The sequence below is a fragment of the Meriones unguiculatus genome, chromosome 18 (assembly GCF_030254825.1).
Source record: "Meriones unguiculatus strain TT.TT164.6M chromosome 18, Bangor_MerUng_6.1, whole genome shotgun sequence".
NCBI classification, from domain to species: Eukaryota; Metazoa; Chordata; class Mammalia; order Rodentia; family Muridae; genus Meriones; species Meriones unguiculatus.
Window position 1 is genome coordinate 14,239,449 of NC_083365.1, and position 15,151 is coordinate 14,254,599.

A 15,151-nucleotide genomic window follows, 5' to 3' on the forward strand; every position below is an offset into this window, starting at 1 on the left:
TTTCTGAAGAAGGCACAATTTCAAGAGCTTTGACATGTATGTGAAATGAATTTCATGTAAGGCTGTAAGTTGGGCACCACCCCCTACAGTCAGAAAACGTCCGACACAGCCTGCAGTGAGGCCATCAGGAGAGAGGACCAAATGGGAAGAAGGGGATCAGGAGTAGGGGGTCATAGAGGACCCTCGAGATGAGACAAGAACCTGGTTCTTGCGCACTCTAAGGTCACAGAAGGAGACAAGGGGCTGGGGGCTAGGTACATACAGCTGGCCCTGCCTGCTGGACACGGGCATTCTCAAAGAGCAAACTGCTGTGGGTAGCATCACCCACCCCAGACAAGACGCTGCTAGGACGGGGTGCAGCTCCCAAGAGTCTCCTTTGTGCCTTTACAAGTAGAGACTAATGGGTTTTGTGCTAAAACATTTACCTCCATGCAGAATCAATCCAAAAGGATAGGTTGGCTCTTATTTACACCCTCACTCGCTCTGTTTCCATGCTCCACACTCACGGTGCTGTCCTCATCTCCCTTCCTTGCTGGGAAAGGCTTCCCAGCTACCCCAAGTAAAAGGTCTTGAAGCCTCCCCATCCCAAACATCTTGGTTTCTTTTTCCTCCTTTTCCTGTTGATCATTTAATTGAGCCTGGCGTTTTGGGCACAGAGTAGAGGATGGCTGTTGCAGCAAACCTTTGAGAGCAATCTCAGCGTGCCGAGGAATGCCATGGAAATGAGAGATAGTCATGAAAAGTCAGACAGCTGGGCAAAGTTTAAAAGGAGTGGGCCTGCCCAGCCTTGAGCTAGCATCATTGTGAGCAGCCTGGGTGACAGTTCCCTAATGCATCAAGAATGCACGCAGGAGGGAAGGATCCATTTTCCATTCATCAGCGAGAGAAGAGGGAACAGAAGCATCAGCCGAGGAAACACCCGTCCCATGTCTGAGCGGCAGGGGAAGAGGAGCTGCCGAGAGGGCTGTCAGAACCGTCTCCGCTGGGGACACTCAGTATGCCACACAGCCACTGGAAACACTGTTCACTGGGCAATACAGCAATATGTACAAGGCCTGACCCCCTCTAGGCACTGTGAAGCACCCCCCACCATGGCCTGGAAACTACAGTTGGGACCTAGAATGCTGCCCCCCGCCATACCTATGAGTTCACAGTTTGGTATCTAGCCTGTGGCACTGATGGGGAAAACTGAGTTTTAGAGTCTGGGGCCAATAGAAGAAGGTAAGATCACCAGGGCTGTCCCCATGAAGTACTGTGAGCTCAGCCTACGGGCAATTTACCACCGACTTGATGGGCGTTAGAATCACCATGAAAACAATTCTCTGGGATTGTCTGTAAAGGATTAGCTAGATTAGGTTAACTGAAGTAGGAAAATCTATTGTAAATGTGAGTACTAGCCCATGGGTTGAAGAAAAATGAGAAAGTGAGCTGAGTACAAGCCTCTACCGCTCTCCGCTTCTTGACTGTGAACAGGTTGTAGCCATCTGTCTCAAGTCCCCGCCACCATGACTTCTCCACTCTGCTAGACTGTACCCTCTGGAAGTGTGGAGGCGAAGGAAACCTTCCTCCCTTCAGTTTGGTTGCTATCAGCTATGTCGTCACAGCCAGACACAGGTAGCTGCTGCAGACCCTTCAAGTCTCTCTGCCTCCCAGATGTCATGACATGAGGAGCATTCTTGTGCATGCACTCAACCCTCGATGCCCTAAAGCAGCAGGATGCCTGACCGTGGCCTGCAGCTCCAGAACCTTTTCCTTTTTATAACTGTCTCAGAACTCACCCACCCCCAACCCCTGTATAGTAACAAAGTTGACAAACACACCAGATAATCCCATTGGCTGGCAGAACAGTAAACAATTCTAGCTCTGTTGTTTACTCTAGACACCAAAGAACCCAAGGCATTTCACATTACCCTACTTGGGAACAAGTGTTCTCGGCATGGGAAAGGCCATTTACTCCTTTGCCACAGGCAACTTCTGTCTTGCCAGTAACAGCAGCCATGATAATAGCCACGTACAGACTGCTCTGGACTACAGGACTGCTGTTCTGTGCCATGCGCTTAACCTCACCATCATCAGGTCCATTTTATCGATGATAAAACTGAGGCTCAGAGAAGACTAAGAATTTATCTACAGCCCCACTTCTGAACCCATAAGACTAGAGTCCAGGTCCTCTGAATTCAGGGCCCACACTCACCATCATACGCCTACACAGACAGGAACAAAGAGTGTCAGCCTGCCCACAAGGGGCGGGGCCAAATATGGCTCTCAAGGTCCACAGGACAATCAGCGCTAGCCCCGTGACAATGTTCGGTAGAACAGAAAATGAAAACACCTGTCCTGCAGCTGCTGTCTCCACTGTGCAGATGTGGTAAGATTTAAAATTAAGTCCCAGGCGGTAGAGACAGCACAACAATTAAGTACACTTACTGCTCTTGTGGTAGACCCAAGTTCGCTTCCCAACACCCATGCGGTAGCTCACAAACATCTGTAGCATTGGTTCTAAGAGATCGGATGCCCACTTCTGGCTTCAGCCAGCGCCAGGCATGCACACGGGGCACACACAAGACTTCCAGCTGTGTGGACGTCCTCACATGCCATCTCCCACATGCCTAGGGTGCAGTGCTTCCCAGAAACCTCTGCTTCTACTAACCAACATACATCATTCTGCTCCCAGAACTGCCGCCAGAAGATCGCTTGCTGAGTGGTGGCTGTTGGAAGTCTTCCTCATTTAGGAGAGATACTGTGTGGACAGTCCCTCACACTTTACACAGCCCTGAATCTAGGCTCTGCCCAAAACAATGTACGGGAGGGAGAAGGGTGGGAGGCAGAGATGGCTTCTAACACTCTGGCCTCATGGATGCTAACCTGTAATGGTAAATGTCACAGCCAAATAGCATGTGTAGAGAAATACACATTAATGAACTAGGCAAAGAAATAATGGTCTTCTGACATGAGTTAATACTTAATTGCTTTCTAGCAGACATGCTCTTCTTAAATGACTCTTCTCTGGGTCATTTTTCTGGGTTTTGGCAGTTCTGCTGCTTCTCCAACTCTGCCTAGCAACACACCTCTGAGATGCAGATAGATGGAATATAGTCCCAAGGATTTAGAAACGTCCTACAATCATTGTCAATTGGCCCTCTTCAGCACTTAATGACGATCTCCGGCCCCACTATTGAGAATCTTAGCATCTGACCTTGTTAATCATTCTGGAAACAAGAGACGGTGATTTAGTTGAAATCAGAGTCTACTACCTTCATAGCTCCCATAGCTTGGAAGGCCACTGCTAATCTTGTAGGGGTCAGCGTTGCCAGCATTGCATTGAATCTTGCACTCTTGCTTTGAATAGGTGAACGGTACTGTCCATCGGGAGCCACAGAACCAAACCTGTGAGGATGGAAGGAAGCATGTGAGGACGTAAGGATGAAAGGAGAAGACAGGGTTTCACATGCCACAGAGGGAAGTGTGGCCCGACTGGAAGGGATACCATGTGACTCCCCTGCGAACACGGAGATGAGCGTCCCGGAAGCTTCTCAAGAGAAATGCTGGGAAGGATGTGACCTGTGGAAGGGAAGGGCGGGTTCTCCACCACTGTCAGCCTGCAGTGCAGTAGCAGCTCCCAAAAAGGAAGGGCAGGAAAACCACCACCATCAGACCAAAGCCAGTGCCTGAGTGTGCAAACACACCCTGGCTTGCTTTAAAAAAAAAAAAAAAAAAAAAAAGAGATGCAATTCACATCCTATAAAATTCAGCTGTGTACACATTTGGATTTGGTGGATTTTCGAATATTCACAAGTTCTACACTGTTATTCTTCCTCAACTCCAGGATTTTCGCCATCCTAAGAGAGACCCCACACCACCAACGGTCATTCTCTGCAGTCTCTACCTCCAGTTTTTGGTAACCGACGTTCTGTTTTTACGGATAAGCCTACTCTTTACATCAATGGGATAAAATTATATGTTTCTTCGTGTCTGGCTTGTTTTACTTGCACAAGGTTTGCAAGATTCACCTGTACTCCAGCCTGTATCAGTACTTTTTAATGAATGGATATTTCACTAAATAGGTATATCAGATGTCTTCAGCTGATGGATGTGAGAGTTGTTTGGGAATATTATGAATAATTATTCTATGAACATCGTGCTTAAGTTTATTCAAGACAAATAGATGTACACATTTCAATGAGCATATGGACAATGTTTATATGTGTATGTGTGTTTACTTGTGTGTTATACACATATATGTATATATGTATGTATAAGCACACGCACATATATACAGACATATACATGTATCTGGAAATAAAACTGTTGGGCCATTTAACTGAAAACATTTTTTAAAGATTTATTTAGTGTGTGTGTGTGTGTGTGTGTGTGTGTGTGTGTGTGTGTGTGTGCTGGCATGAGTTTATGTACACCACTTAAGTACAGGACTTCACTGAGATCAGAAGGCGGCATTAGATCCTCTGGAGTTTTTTGTTTGCTTGTTTGTTTTGTTTTATTCACTTTACAGCCTGATCAAAGACACCCCCTCTCCTCTCCTCCCAGTCCCACTCTCATACCCCTCTCCCATCCCCTTATCTGCTTAGCCCCATGGGTACCTACCCACCCTGGTACATCAAGTCATAGCAGGACTATCCCATTAAGGCCAGACAAGGCAGCCTAGCTGTGTGGAAGGGATCCAAAGGAGGCAACAGAGTCAGAGACAGCTTCCACTCTAATTGTTAGGAGATCTACACGAAGAACAAGCCACACATCTGCTACATATGTGTAGGGAGTCTAGGTCCAGCCCATACATGGGTTTTGGTTGGTGGTTCAGTCTCTGTGAACCCCATGGGCGCAGATTGCTTTACTCTGTAGGTGTTCCTGTGGTGTCTTTGACTCCTCTGGCTCCCTCAATCCTTCCCCCAACTCTTCCGCAAAACTCTCTGAGCTCAGCCTATTGTTTGGCTGTGGGTCTCTGCATCTGTTTCCATCAGCTACTGGATGAAGTCTCTCAGAAGACAGTTATGCTAGGTTCCTGTCTGCAAGCATAGCAGAGTACTGTTAATCGTGTCAGGGGTTGGAGCCAGTCATTGGTTGGCTATTCCCTTAATCTCTGTTCCATCTTCATCCCTGAATTACTTGTAGGCAGAACAAATTTTGGGTTAGAGGTAAAGACAGTCATGAGCCATTATATGGGTGGTGGGAACTGAACCTGGTTCCTCTGCAAGAGCAAAAAAACAAGTGTTCTCAACTGCTGAATCATCTCTCTAGTCCAAACATAAAACTTTGGAGGAATTGCTAAGTGACTTTCTCGATGTTTGTGAAGACATTTTATGACACTGTGAGTGCTGTGTAACAGTTCTAATGTCTCCACATCTTCAACGAGCACTTGGTATTGTCTGACTGTTTTGCCATAGCCATCTCAATGGGCGCAGAATGCTATCTCACTGTGATTTGACAGTACTCTCCCAACGACTGCGGTATTGCAAAGTTTGCTTTTGTGTTTTATTGGTGATTTTAATATCTTCTTTGGGGAAATGTCTATTCATTTCTGTTTATTTTTTAACTGGTTGTCTGTCTTGATTAGCTGGGATAGTTTTTCGACTCTGGATGCTATCCCCCTATGATGTATTTAATTTACAGTTTTTCTTCAACTCAAAAGACTGTTTTCGCTAAGTTCTGAGAAATTTTTATAAACTCCAATTGACTGACTTTTTCTTCGGTTGGTTGTACTTTTGGTGTCGTGTTTAATAACCGTCTGATGAGACTGAGGTCACTAAATGTATACCCTAGGTCTCTCCTAAGAACTATATATGTGTATTTGGGTGGTGTGAGGAAACAGCCTAACATTTTATTTTTTAATATAGCCACATGTCTCAGAGCCATTTGTTGAAAAGACTATTGCTGCCTCTTTGTCTTGGTACTCCAGAAGTCTAGTGATTGTCAATAAATGTGAAGATTTATTTGGAGACTACTCTATTCCCCATTGTCCATATAAGTACCCTTGTGATAATGCCATACAATCTACATTCCCACGGTTTTGTCATGAGCTTTCAGATTCCTAGTATGAGTCCTCCTACTTTGTTCTTCTTTATCAAGATGGTTTTCCTTATTCTGGTTTTCCTATACTTACATATCAATTTTAGAATGAGTTTATTAATTTCTGCAAAAATTCAAATGGCAGCTGAAGTTTTTAGTGGGACTGTATTAAATCGTTTATTTACATCTAGTAACTGGTTTACTTTTTAACTCAAGTGATGAACCAAGACCCCAAAGACTGCTCCTTCAAAACCCCATGTGGCCACTGATGTTTTATATTACGGGACAACTTCAATGGTAATAAAATAATGTTGTAAATCAGGACTTGCTTGTCAAAGTGATACATTATCTACAAACACTGCAAGCCCACTGTCATTCTTCTTTCTGATTGAATCTGACTTTCTAACCTTCACTGCGCTTCGTGAGCCCTTACCACTGGCCAGTTGTCTTCTGAGGTTGCACCACCCACAAAGTCTGATTAGGGTGATAAGAAATGGGGAGCATCCCACTGGGACTTTGCTTCCCTCTTCCATCCTCCAGAATTGGTGATGCTGCCAAGCGCCTAGGAAATAGACAGAGACCTCTAGGGAAGGCTGATAAGAACTGGTGACTGCTGAAATTTTCCAGGACATCTGTCTCTGCTGTTTCTGTTCTCTGTTCACGTGGCATGGGAGACAAAGAGAATTTTGTCCGTTCTAAGTTTGTTTCCACACAATTTTCTTTGACTTTTGTAATTAACTACATCTATCTTTTGACAAGAACTTGTAAGTAGCAAAGATAAGTAAAGGAGAAAACCCACAGCGAGGAAAAAGACAGCTGTTTATAACCAGATTGCTGGCTCTACCAGTGACTTAAGTACAGCTGTGGCCCAGGATTTACAGAAAACACAGCTGAGGCACGGAGGTATGTGGTGTTTCCAAGAATATGTGAGAAGCATCTTTAATCTTTGATGGCTTTGAAACTAGATAGTTATAGTCTTACAGTTTTCCTTATTAAGGTTAAAGATATAAAATATTAAGTTGTTTAGGATCTAAGAAAATGTTTTAGGTTCTAAAAAGATGTTTTTAGGTTGATAAATGCAAGTTATGATAAGAAAGTGACTTAGGTACAGAACTTTGAACTCATCAAGATAGAAAATGAAATACTTTCTCCAGGGTTGCCAAATACAAATGTGTGGACATTGTGAATGTAATTCTTAGGTTCTCATAATTGTTCTTATTGTACATAGTTTACTGATGTTAGAGAAAAAGCCATTTTGGGGGGCTAAGATGGGGAAATGTAGTGAGAACTTTGGTTTCTTTAAAACCCCAGTTGTGTGCTGTGAATATGTTTTATTTTAATCCCGGGTGTGTATGGGGCTGCTTCAGATTGTCTGCCACAGCTGACTATAATGTGCCTCATGCTCTGACAGGGGCATGATCTTTGTCAGCCTGCAGATAGTTTAATTCTGGGAACTCTTGAGAGGGGATAAAAGGGAGAGCAGTGAGAGGGCCTACAGCATATGCTGCTGCTGTTGATGATGATGATGATGCTGCTTCTCCCTGCTGCTGTTGGTTTCTGTATTTGCTATTGCTGGATCCCTGCCTTTCTGTTACTAGATTGCTGGATTGGTGGACTGCTGGATTGCTGGATATTTGGACTTGCCCCTAGGAACCCAATGAACCTAATCAGCAGGAAGTAGTTTAAAGAGGTCTACATCCCCTTTCCCCTTTAACCTTCCTTCTTGCCTACCTAGTGTTAGGAGTTTGGAAAGGATTGGGGTGGTGAAGGGTGGAAGATACAAAAACCCAAATAAAATAGCTAAAAGATATGCCTACAGACTGCCATCCATGGCTCACAGCAGAGAAAGAAACCTTTGCTTCACTGTTTGAGTCATCCTGACCACTCTGTGAATGCCTGGGCATTTTCCTTCCAAGTGACAGTGGCTTTAAGAATCTTCCATGCTGAAAGGCGATTTTTTAACATAATATTTTTATTTTTTCTTTGAGAATTTTATGCATGTGTATGATGTGTTTTGATTAACATTGAAAGATGGTATCTTAACTTTTCACACCCACAGGGGGGCAAGTATCACACATCGGTTTGTTTATCATTACTAAAATAAAAGGAATTAAATATCCTACAGCAAGGGATTGGGTACATAATTTATAGACTATTTAGTAGGGTACTATGGTGCATTTGATATGCAATGTTAGATGAAAATTACAGATCTATAAGTGGATATTCTATATTAAAATTCTAATGTAGGTCTCCTTTTTTTACATATATTGGCATAGAGCAAAGTCTAGAAACATCCATTAAACTGTAACAATCATTACATCTGACCAATGTCATAGTGAAGCATTTAAAATCTTGTTTGTTTTCTTACCTACCTTTTCCAGTTAGCTATGGAAACACTGCAATCTGTGAGATCCAAAACCTACCGTCCTGTTTTGAGGAAACAAGTAGATCATCTATGAAGACATTAAGGAGAAAACTACTCACTTGTCCAGCAGGTTCTCCCGTGGAATCCGAACTTTGTTAAATATCAAAATTCCATTATCCACACCGTTCAGACCTGGAGGGAACAGAATTAAAATGCAGATGCAAGGGAAAGCTATGCATCACCCCAAAGATGGGATCAGCTACTTCTTGGCCTAAAACATAAACTTTAAACATTTCCAGAACTGTGGATGTTCTTTTTTGGGGGGCAGAGTAAGGGTGTTGTCTGTTTGCTCTAGAGGACGAGCTGGCTCAGACAGACCTGGCCCATCCCCAACCCCCACCCTGAAGGAGAATGGAAGACAATGAAGTTATTTTCCTTGTTTTCAGCCAACAGTATGCTCGGGGCTCAGGATCAAGGTCAGGTGGGGTCACATTTCCCTCCCCAGAAGCAAACATCATTAAAAGGAGTGAGTTCAGGGTCTGGGGAGATATCACAGTGGTGAAGAGCACTTGTCGCTCTTGCAGAAGACCCAGGTTGAGTTCTGGGACCCTGCACGGCGGCTCGCAACCGTCAATTCCAGGAGACTGACGCTTCCTTCCGACTTCCCTGAGCACCGAACATGCATGTGGCACACAGACATACGTGCGGTCATACACATAAAATAAAATGTAAAACTTCCTAAGTAAATAAAAGTTAAAAGGGAGTGTCCAGGCAGGAGAAAGCATGGCTACTGAAGACAGAGAAGCCAGCCTCCGCCCCCACACAGCTCATGCTTCCTCCTGTTCTGCGCTTCCTCCTCAGGCACAGGATGAACTAGGGAGAGTGACAGGAGACACGGGAAAACCCAGTGCCGGCTTTCTGCAGTTGCCAGTGTTTCCCACATGCAGCGTGACTTCATAAGCACTGGCCTGTCCCTCAGCTCTCAGCAGTGTGCTTCCAGGTCACACTCGGCAGCTGTGGTCGCCTATGCTGAGGGTGGGATGAGGTCATGCCCTAACTGTCCAGTGTGTCTCCCCTACCCCTTATTCTCTCTCTTTTCTCTTTTAACTGACCGCCTATGTTCCTTTCTTTAGCTAGCTTCACCTTGGAAGTTTGGTCTCACTGAACGCTACGGGGATAAATTGTGTCCTCCCCTACCCTATTCATAGATTGAAGCCCTAAGCCCCGTATCTGTAATATGACCTTGTTTAGAAATAAAGGCATTACAGGGGCAATAAAATTGAAATAAAGTCATTAAGGTGGAACCCCAATATAATTGGTGGGAGTCCTTATATGAAGGAGAACCCCAGAGGCAGATGTGAGAACAGGGAGACTACTTGTTCCTGTGAATGTTGGTATAATGTTCTTGTGGAATGTATACAATTTACCCTTGTTTCATTCAAATGTTGATTTCTCTACCCCACTATCTTGTTTCAATCTGGACATTGCATTGTGATGCTTATTCTAAGCATCACCTGTCTCAGGTTTGTGTAAACATGCCACCATTTGTTCTCTGTAATTGTCAATTAAACAACCAGCCAATGCTGTGCAATGGAGAAAATAAGGTGGGAGAAGGAGTTGGGAGGAGAGATCAGCAGGAGACAACTTGGAACCAGGAAGGGAGATGAACCAGACCCACAGTATCACTAAAAGCAAGTATAATGGGTGAAATCTGCATGGGAGGAAGCTATGCAGGCTTGGAGGTTTAGGATGGAGTAACTATTGCCCAGCATTGTGCTCTAGGTTAATTAAATAAATCCTAGTCTCTGTGTGGTGATTTGAGTGTACATCTAGTTTAGGAATAACCGCTGCTTAATTAAAAGATAAATCAATAATAAATATTAATAACCCACAACACGTGAAGATGGCATTCACACGCAGAGGCAAGCGTCCTGGACCAGAACCTTCCATTGCCCCTGTCAGAAGGCTTCAGCCGTGGCAGACTCTATCCTCCAATACTGTGAGGACCCAGTTGGGTTACAAAGGTTCACCGGGTGTTGCCTAGACACAGCATCAATCTGGAGATGAAGAGGTGCCAGAAAGCTGTAGCCTGCCTGAAGTCCAAGGAGAGAGACCCTAAAGCACTGGAGACACAGCCTCCCTGTCACCAAGCAGTCGAGAAGCTGGGAGACAGCAACACCAATGCATAGTCTCCTGGAAGTGTGGCCCACGGCCATTGTCCCCTGGAAATGAAGGTGGTTAGATTCTCCTTGGCTGCGGTGGGGGCCGGAGAACACACAACAGGCAGAAATAACCATGGGGGGGAGGTTTCACCCTGAGGCCTCACCTTCTTTGTGCATCATATCAATAGCTGTCACTCCTGGGTACACGTTTCCATTCTCATCCCTGATAGGAACGATGAAGCAGTGAGGTCCTAAGGAAGGCACAGAAACAGACCTAATTAGGCTCTCCCCTTTTCACTATTGTTGAGACAGAGTCTCGCTGTGTATCGTACACGGCCTAGAACTCACCACATAGGCCAAGGTGGCCTCTAATTCAAATTGGTCCTCCTGCCTCTGCCTTCCAAGCTTTGGAATTATAGAAGCGAGCTACCATACCTGGCCCTAGACTCACCCCTGTAAAGAACAAACCTCCGAGTTGACCACGATGACCTGCATCTTTAATCCCAACATTTGGGAGGCAGAGGCAGGTAGATTTCTCTAAGTTTGAGGCTAGCCTGGTCTATCATAGAGAGTCTACACAGCAAGACCCTGTCTCAAAAAAGAAAAAGAAAAGAATAAAACTTCATGCCTTTTCTAGGGCAGTATGACATTATTTGGCTCTCCAAATCCTTGAGTTCTATGCACGGCACACAATAGTGAGTAATGTCAACAGGTAGTAAGTAACAAACCCGACAATCTCTTTTCTATAGAAGATAAAATTAGCAATGCATTTTTTTGCAAGATAAAACTGGTCCTATGAAGCACATTTTCTGTAAAAAAAAAAAAAAAAAAAAAAAAAAAACAACCTAATGGGAAAACAGCAATAGCAAAGAGAACTCTTCAGGTCGTTCATGCTGGCAACAAACCTTGAGACCTTCCCTCAGTGATGAGCTGGGCAAAGACGGCAGCATAGTTCCCGTGCATGGCGTTGCCGATGTACATCTTCTGTGCATTTTCACACGGCGTGTCGATCACGAACTCCTGCGTGGAAGAGTAAGCCGCAGAGCGTTTGCCTCCGTGTGGCTCCTTTCCCCGCTAGTTCACCACAGCGAATAGCATACAGCGGATCTGCATCGTGAAGAAGATTTGGGGGCTCCTGGAAAGCCACTGTCATAGCTTTGTGTTGTTCTGTCGCTCCATGAACGTACATCACCTCCACCTTTGATTTGAAGGCTGACTGGAAAGTGTGGGGGGGGGGGGTTAGTGCAAAATGCACCTTGCCTGCTCCTTGCCTGAGCAGCACAGTAGAGCTGACCCTGGCAGAGTGAGCGAGGTTGAACCAGCCCCAAGGGCAAGAGCAAGGGAGAGCTGGCCCTGCCACTTGTCTGCTGTGAGGTGGTGGGGGCGGGAGACGGAGTGATGCCCTCCCCCATTTTGCCCCATGCAACTTGTGGCAGTCTCGAGAGCTGGCCCTGGGGTCATAAAAGTGGATAAGCTGTCCTTGCCCCTCACTTGGTAGGAGGGCGAGCGGGGAATGCACCTCGCCTGGACAATACAATGGACCTGACCCTGATGGCGAAGGCACAGGTAAGCCAGCCCCAAGGGCAGGAGAGTAGGAGAGCCGGCCCACCCCCTCACCCCCTCACCTGCTGCAGAACGTGGAAGACTGAGCAGCACAGCAGGTCTGGCTCTGGAAGCGTGAGTGTGGGTGAGCTGAGCCCCCAGGGCATGAGAGCAGGAGAGCTGACCCTGCCCCCTGCAGATGGCAGCATTGGGTGGCCTAGCAGGTACAGTGCTGGAGAGTTCATCCTGGTGGTGCAGTGGGCTGACCAGCTCAGCTACCACCCAGGCCCACACCCAGGACTTTGAATTGGCCCAAATCTATATTATCTGTGAGCTGTTGGGGGTCATGAACGGGCTGGCCCTGTGGATCCAAAGCCGCAGGATCTCCATAACACAGGGCAGCAACAGGATAACCAGGAGGAGTCCGGGTGAGCCAGTATTGATGGTGTCACCGAAGCCAGAGACCTCAAACCAGACCAATGACTCATTGCAATGAACATTCACTAGTGAAGACGTGTGGGCAGAGGGATATATTGCGGAACATGCTATGACATACTACAGCTTCCATGATGAAATATTTTCTATACATTGGTGTGTTTGTGTTGTTTGGGTGGGGAGGTTGCAAGGGTAGAGGGCAGATATGAGGGGGACAAGACGAGTGGGACTGGGGTACCTCATATGAAACTCACAAAGAAGCAATAAAAAGTTTGGGGGAAAAAAGGTGTCCAGTTTTCATTCATTAATTCATTCCTGGTCTCTTTCTTTAACAATCTTATTTGTCTTGTTCGTCTGCCAGGTTTCAATGTATTAAGCATTTTTTCAACTATCAATTTCTCTCATCCAACTAGTTCATACTGAGGTTTCCACTTTTAAAGAACCCAACATCAAAACCTCTACAAGAGCTAGATGTCACGACACAGGCTCCAACCCCAGCTTCTTAGAAGGCTGAAGCAAGAAAATTGTAAATTCAAGGACTGCTTGGACCTCGCAGTGAGTTTAGGGTAGCCTAGGCAATTTAGCAAGGCACTTTCTCAAAAGAAAAATAAAAGGACGGGTTTATAGCTCAGTGGTAGAATACTTTCTTGGTTTAAGGCAATGCTTTTACCCTCTCTTTCTCTCTCTCTCTCTCTCTCACAGAGGTACTGGGTAGAATACATTTGGCTCCCCATACACCCCCCACCCTCAAACACCTTACCAATGAGGTACCCATGCAAAGAGGAAACAACCCAGTGACCCAAGGCCTTGGATTTTTGTTTGTTCCGGAGTACACAAGTGTATGTTTCATTTTGTCTTCCCCTTCCGGGTAAATCTCTGAGCTCTCATGCCTTCCACTATTGACAAGCCTGGCCAGCCTGTAGCCACAATAAAAACTTTGGTTAAATCCCAGCCAACTCATCAGAAGCCAAAGCCATGTGCTTGGCTACAAGCAAAGCAGGTACCTGTGAGCTATTCTTCTCACTGCTAAGCATATCACTCCAAAATAATTTTAATTTTGATTTTTTTTTAAAAAGGAAGAGAAAATACTCACCAAAGCCTTTGACTGACTGTCTAAGAAACTCCTGTGAACATTTTGCTAGTCAGTGATTACAATAAATCCTCCCAAGTTTTTGGACAAGAGTCGTGTGCCCAAGCCCTTAGCCTAGAAACACTTGTAAAGGAGTCTGTCTTCTGAGGAAATCTTAGAATGGCCTGCGCAGTTTGTCTCCGTAACATAGCCAAGGATTCCAGCCCCAAGCACTCTGAAACTAACCCTGGTCTGAAGAAACATGGACAGCAAGCAGGGTTCATTTCCAGTCTCTTCTCGGACCCAGGCTTCTCTTTCCTACTGTCTGAAAACCAATACCAGTGTCCCAGTGGAAATAATGCCTTGGAGGCTTGGATCTTTCCAGTCTTGCTCACCACTTGGGTCACCCTTAAACCTCTCACTAGAAGGTATTTACCCAACCTCCAGCCTACAAGGTACCTACGACAGGTCAGGGGACCAGAGGAAATGGCAGAAAACTAAACTACCCAATTAATTGGAGTTGACAATGTAGAAGATATGATTCAGCTAAACCAACATGCTCTTGGTCACACAAGGATTATCTCAGATTTCAGATTATAAAGTGTATAGACTGTGCTTTCCCTTTGGGCCAAGAAATACAGTCTTGAGGCCTAAGAAAACAATCTCTGACATAAGTTTGTGCCGGAAAACCTTTAACATGTGCAGGGGCTTTTCAGGAAAAAAAAAAAAAATACACGGACGAGTGGAATCATTTTAAGAGAAGTCTCTCGAGATTGCCCTTGGCTTATCTGGCCAGCCATGGCTTCTGAAAGAAGGAGCAACTCAAGGCTGCATGTAAGAGGCAAGAACAACAAAACAACCTGTGTGCATGAGGGGGAGGGAGAAGAGGGCCCTGGAAACCCAGGGCTGCCGGGGGAGGTGGCAGGAGGCCACCACCCCGTCCTAGACGCATGTGATACATCCCAGGAAGAGGTTTGTCACTTTTGGCAAGAAGCTTGACATGGAAAGTTTGTATCAGCCAAAATGCCGGAGTTAAAACTAATCTAAACAATGCCCAGCATGTGTGCTGGTTACAATTATGATTACTTGGTGAAGACCCACAAAATGGTCAGACTTGCAAACACTAAGACATGTAAAAAAATTAATTTAATTTAATTTAAAAAAAGAGGAAAGTAGAGGGCTGAAGAGATGGCTCTGTGCTTCAGACATGCTCTGCGCTTACAAAGGACTGATTCAGTTCTCAGCACCCCCCGTCAGGCAGCTCGCTACCTCCTCTAACTCCAGCTCCAGGGGGCCCACATGCCTGGGCTCTGAGGGTGCCTGCAATCACATTGCACGCATGCCCACAAGCAGGTACGTAATGTAAAATAAGAAATTTTCAAAATTCAGTAAAAGGGTCCAGTCAGATGGCTCAGCAATTAAAGTCACTTGTTTCAAAGCCTAATGACCTGAATTTTATTCCTGGTAGAAATCACATGGTAGAAAGGAGAGAACAGACCCCTCTGGCAAGTTGTCCTCTAACCTCCACATAAGTGCTGTAGGGCATGAGTGTGTAAC

The 15,151-nt window shown here is 45.4% G+C and overlaps 1 protein-coding gene across 2 annotated transcripts in view; it reads right to left on the reverse strand.

Annotated features, from left to right (window-relative positions):
- The window catches only part of Acoxl (acyl-CoA oxidase like), a 289,947-nt gene that overhangs the window by 224,649 nt on the left and 50,147 nt on the right, over positions 1-15,151 (reverse strand). For both annotated transcript variants that reach the window (XM_060372067.1, XM_060372068.1), the window contains exons 6-9: positions 11,454-11,568; positions 10,713-10,799; positions 8,506-8,578; positions 3,255-3,387 (exon numbers count right to left, since the gene is read on the reverse strand). In XM_060372067.1, the coding sequence (XP_060228050.1) occupies positions 3,255-3,387; positions 8,506-8,578; positions 10,713-10,799; positions 11,454-11,568 (408 nt within the window). The remainder of the gene's footprint in view (positions 1-3,254; positions 3,388-8,505; positions 8,579-10,712; positions 10,800-11,453; positions 11,569-15,151) is intronic.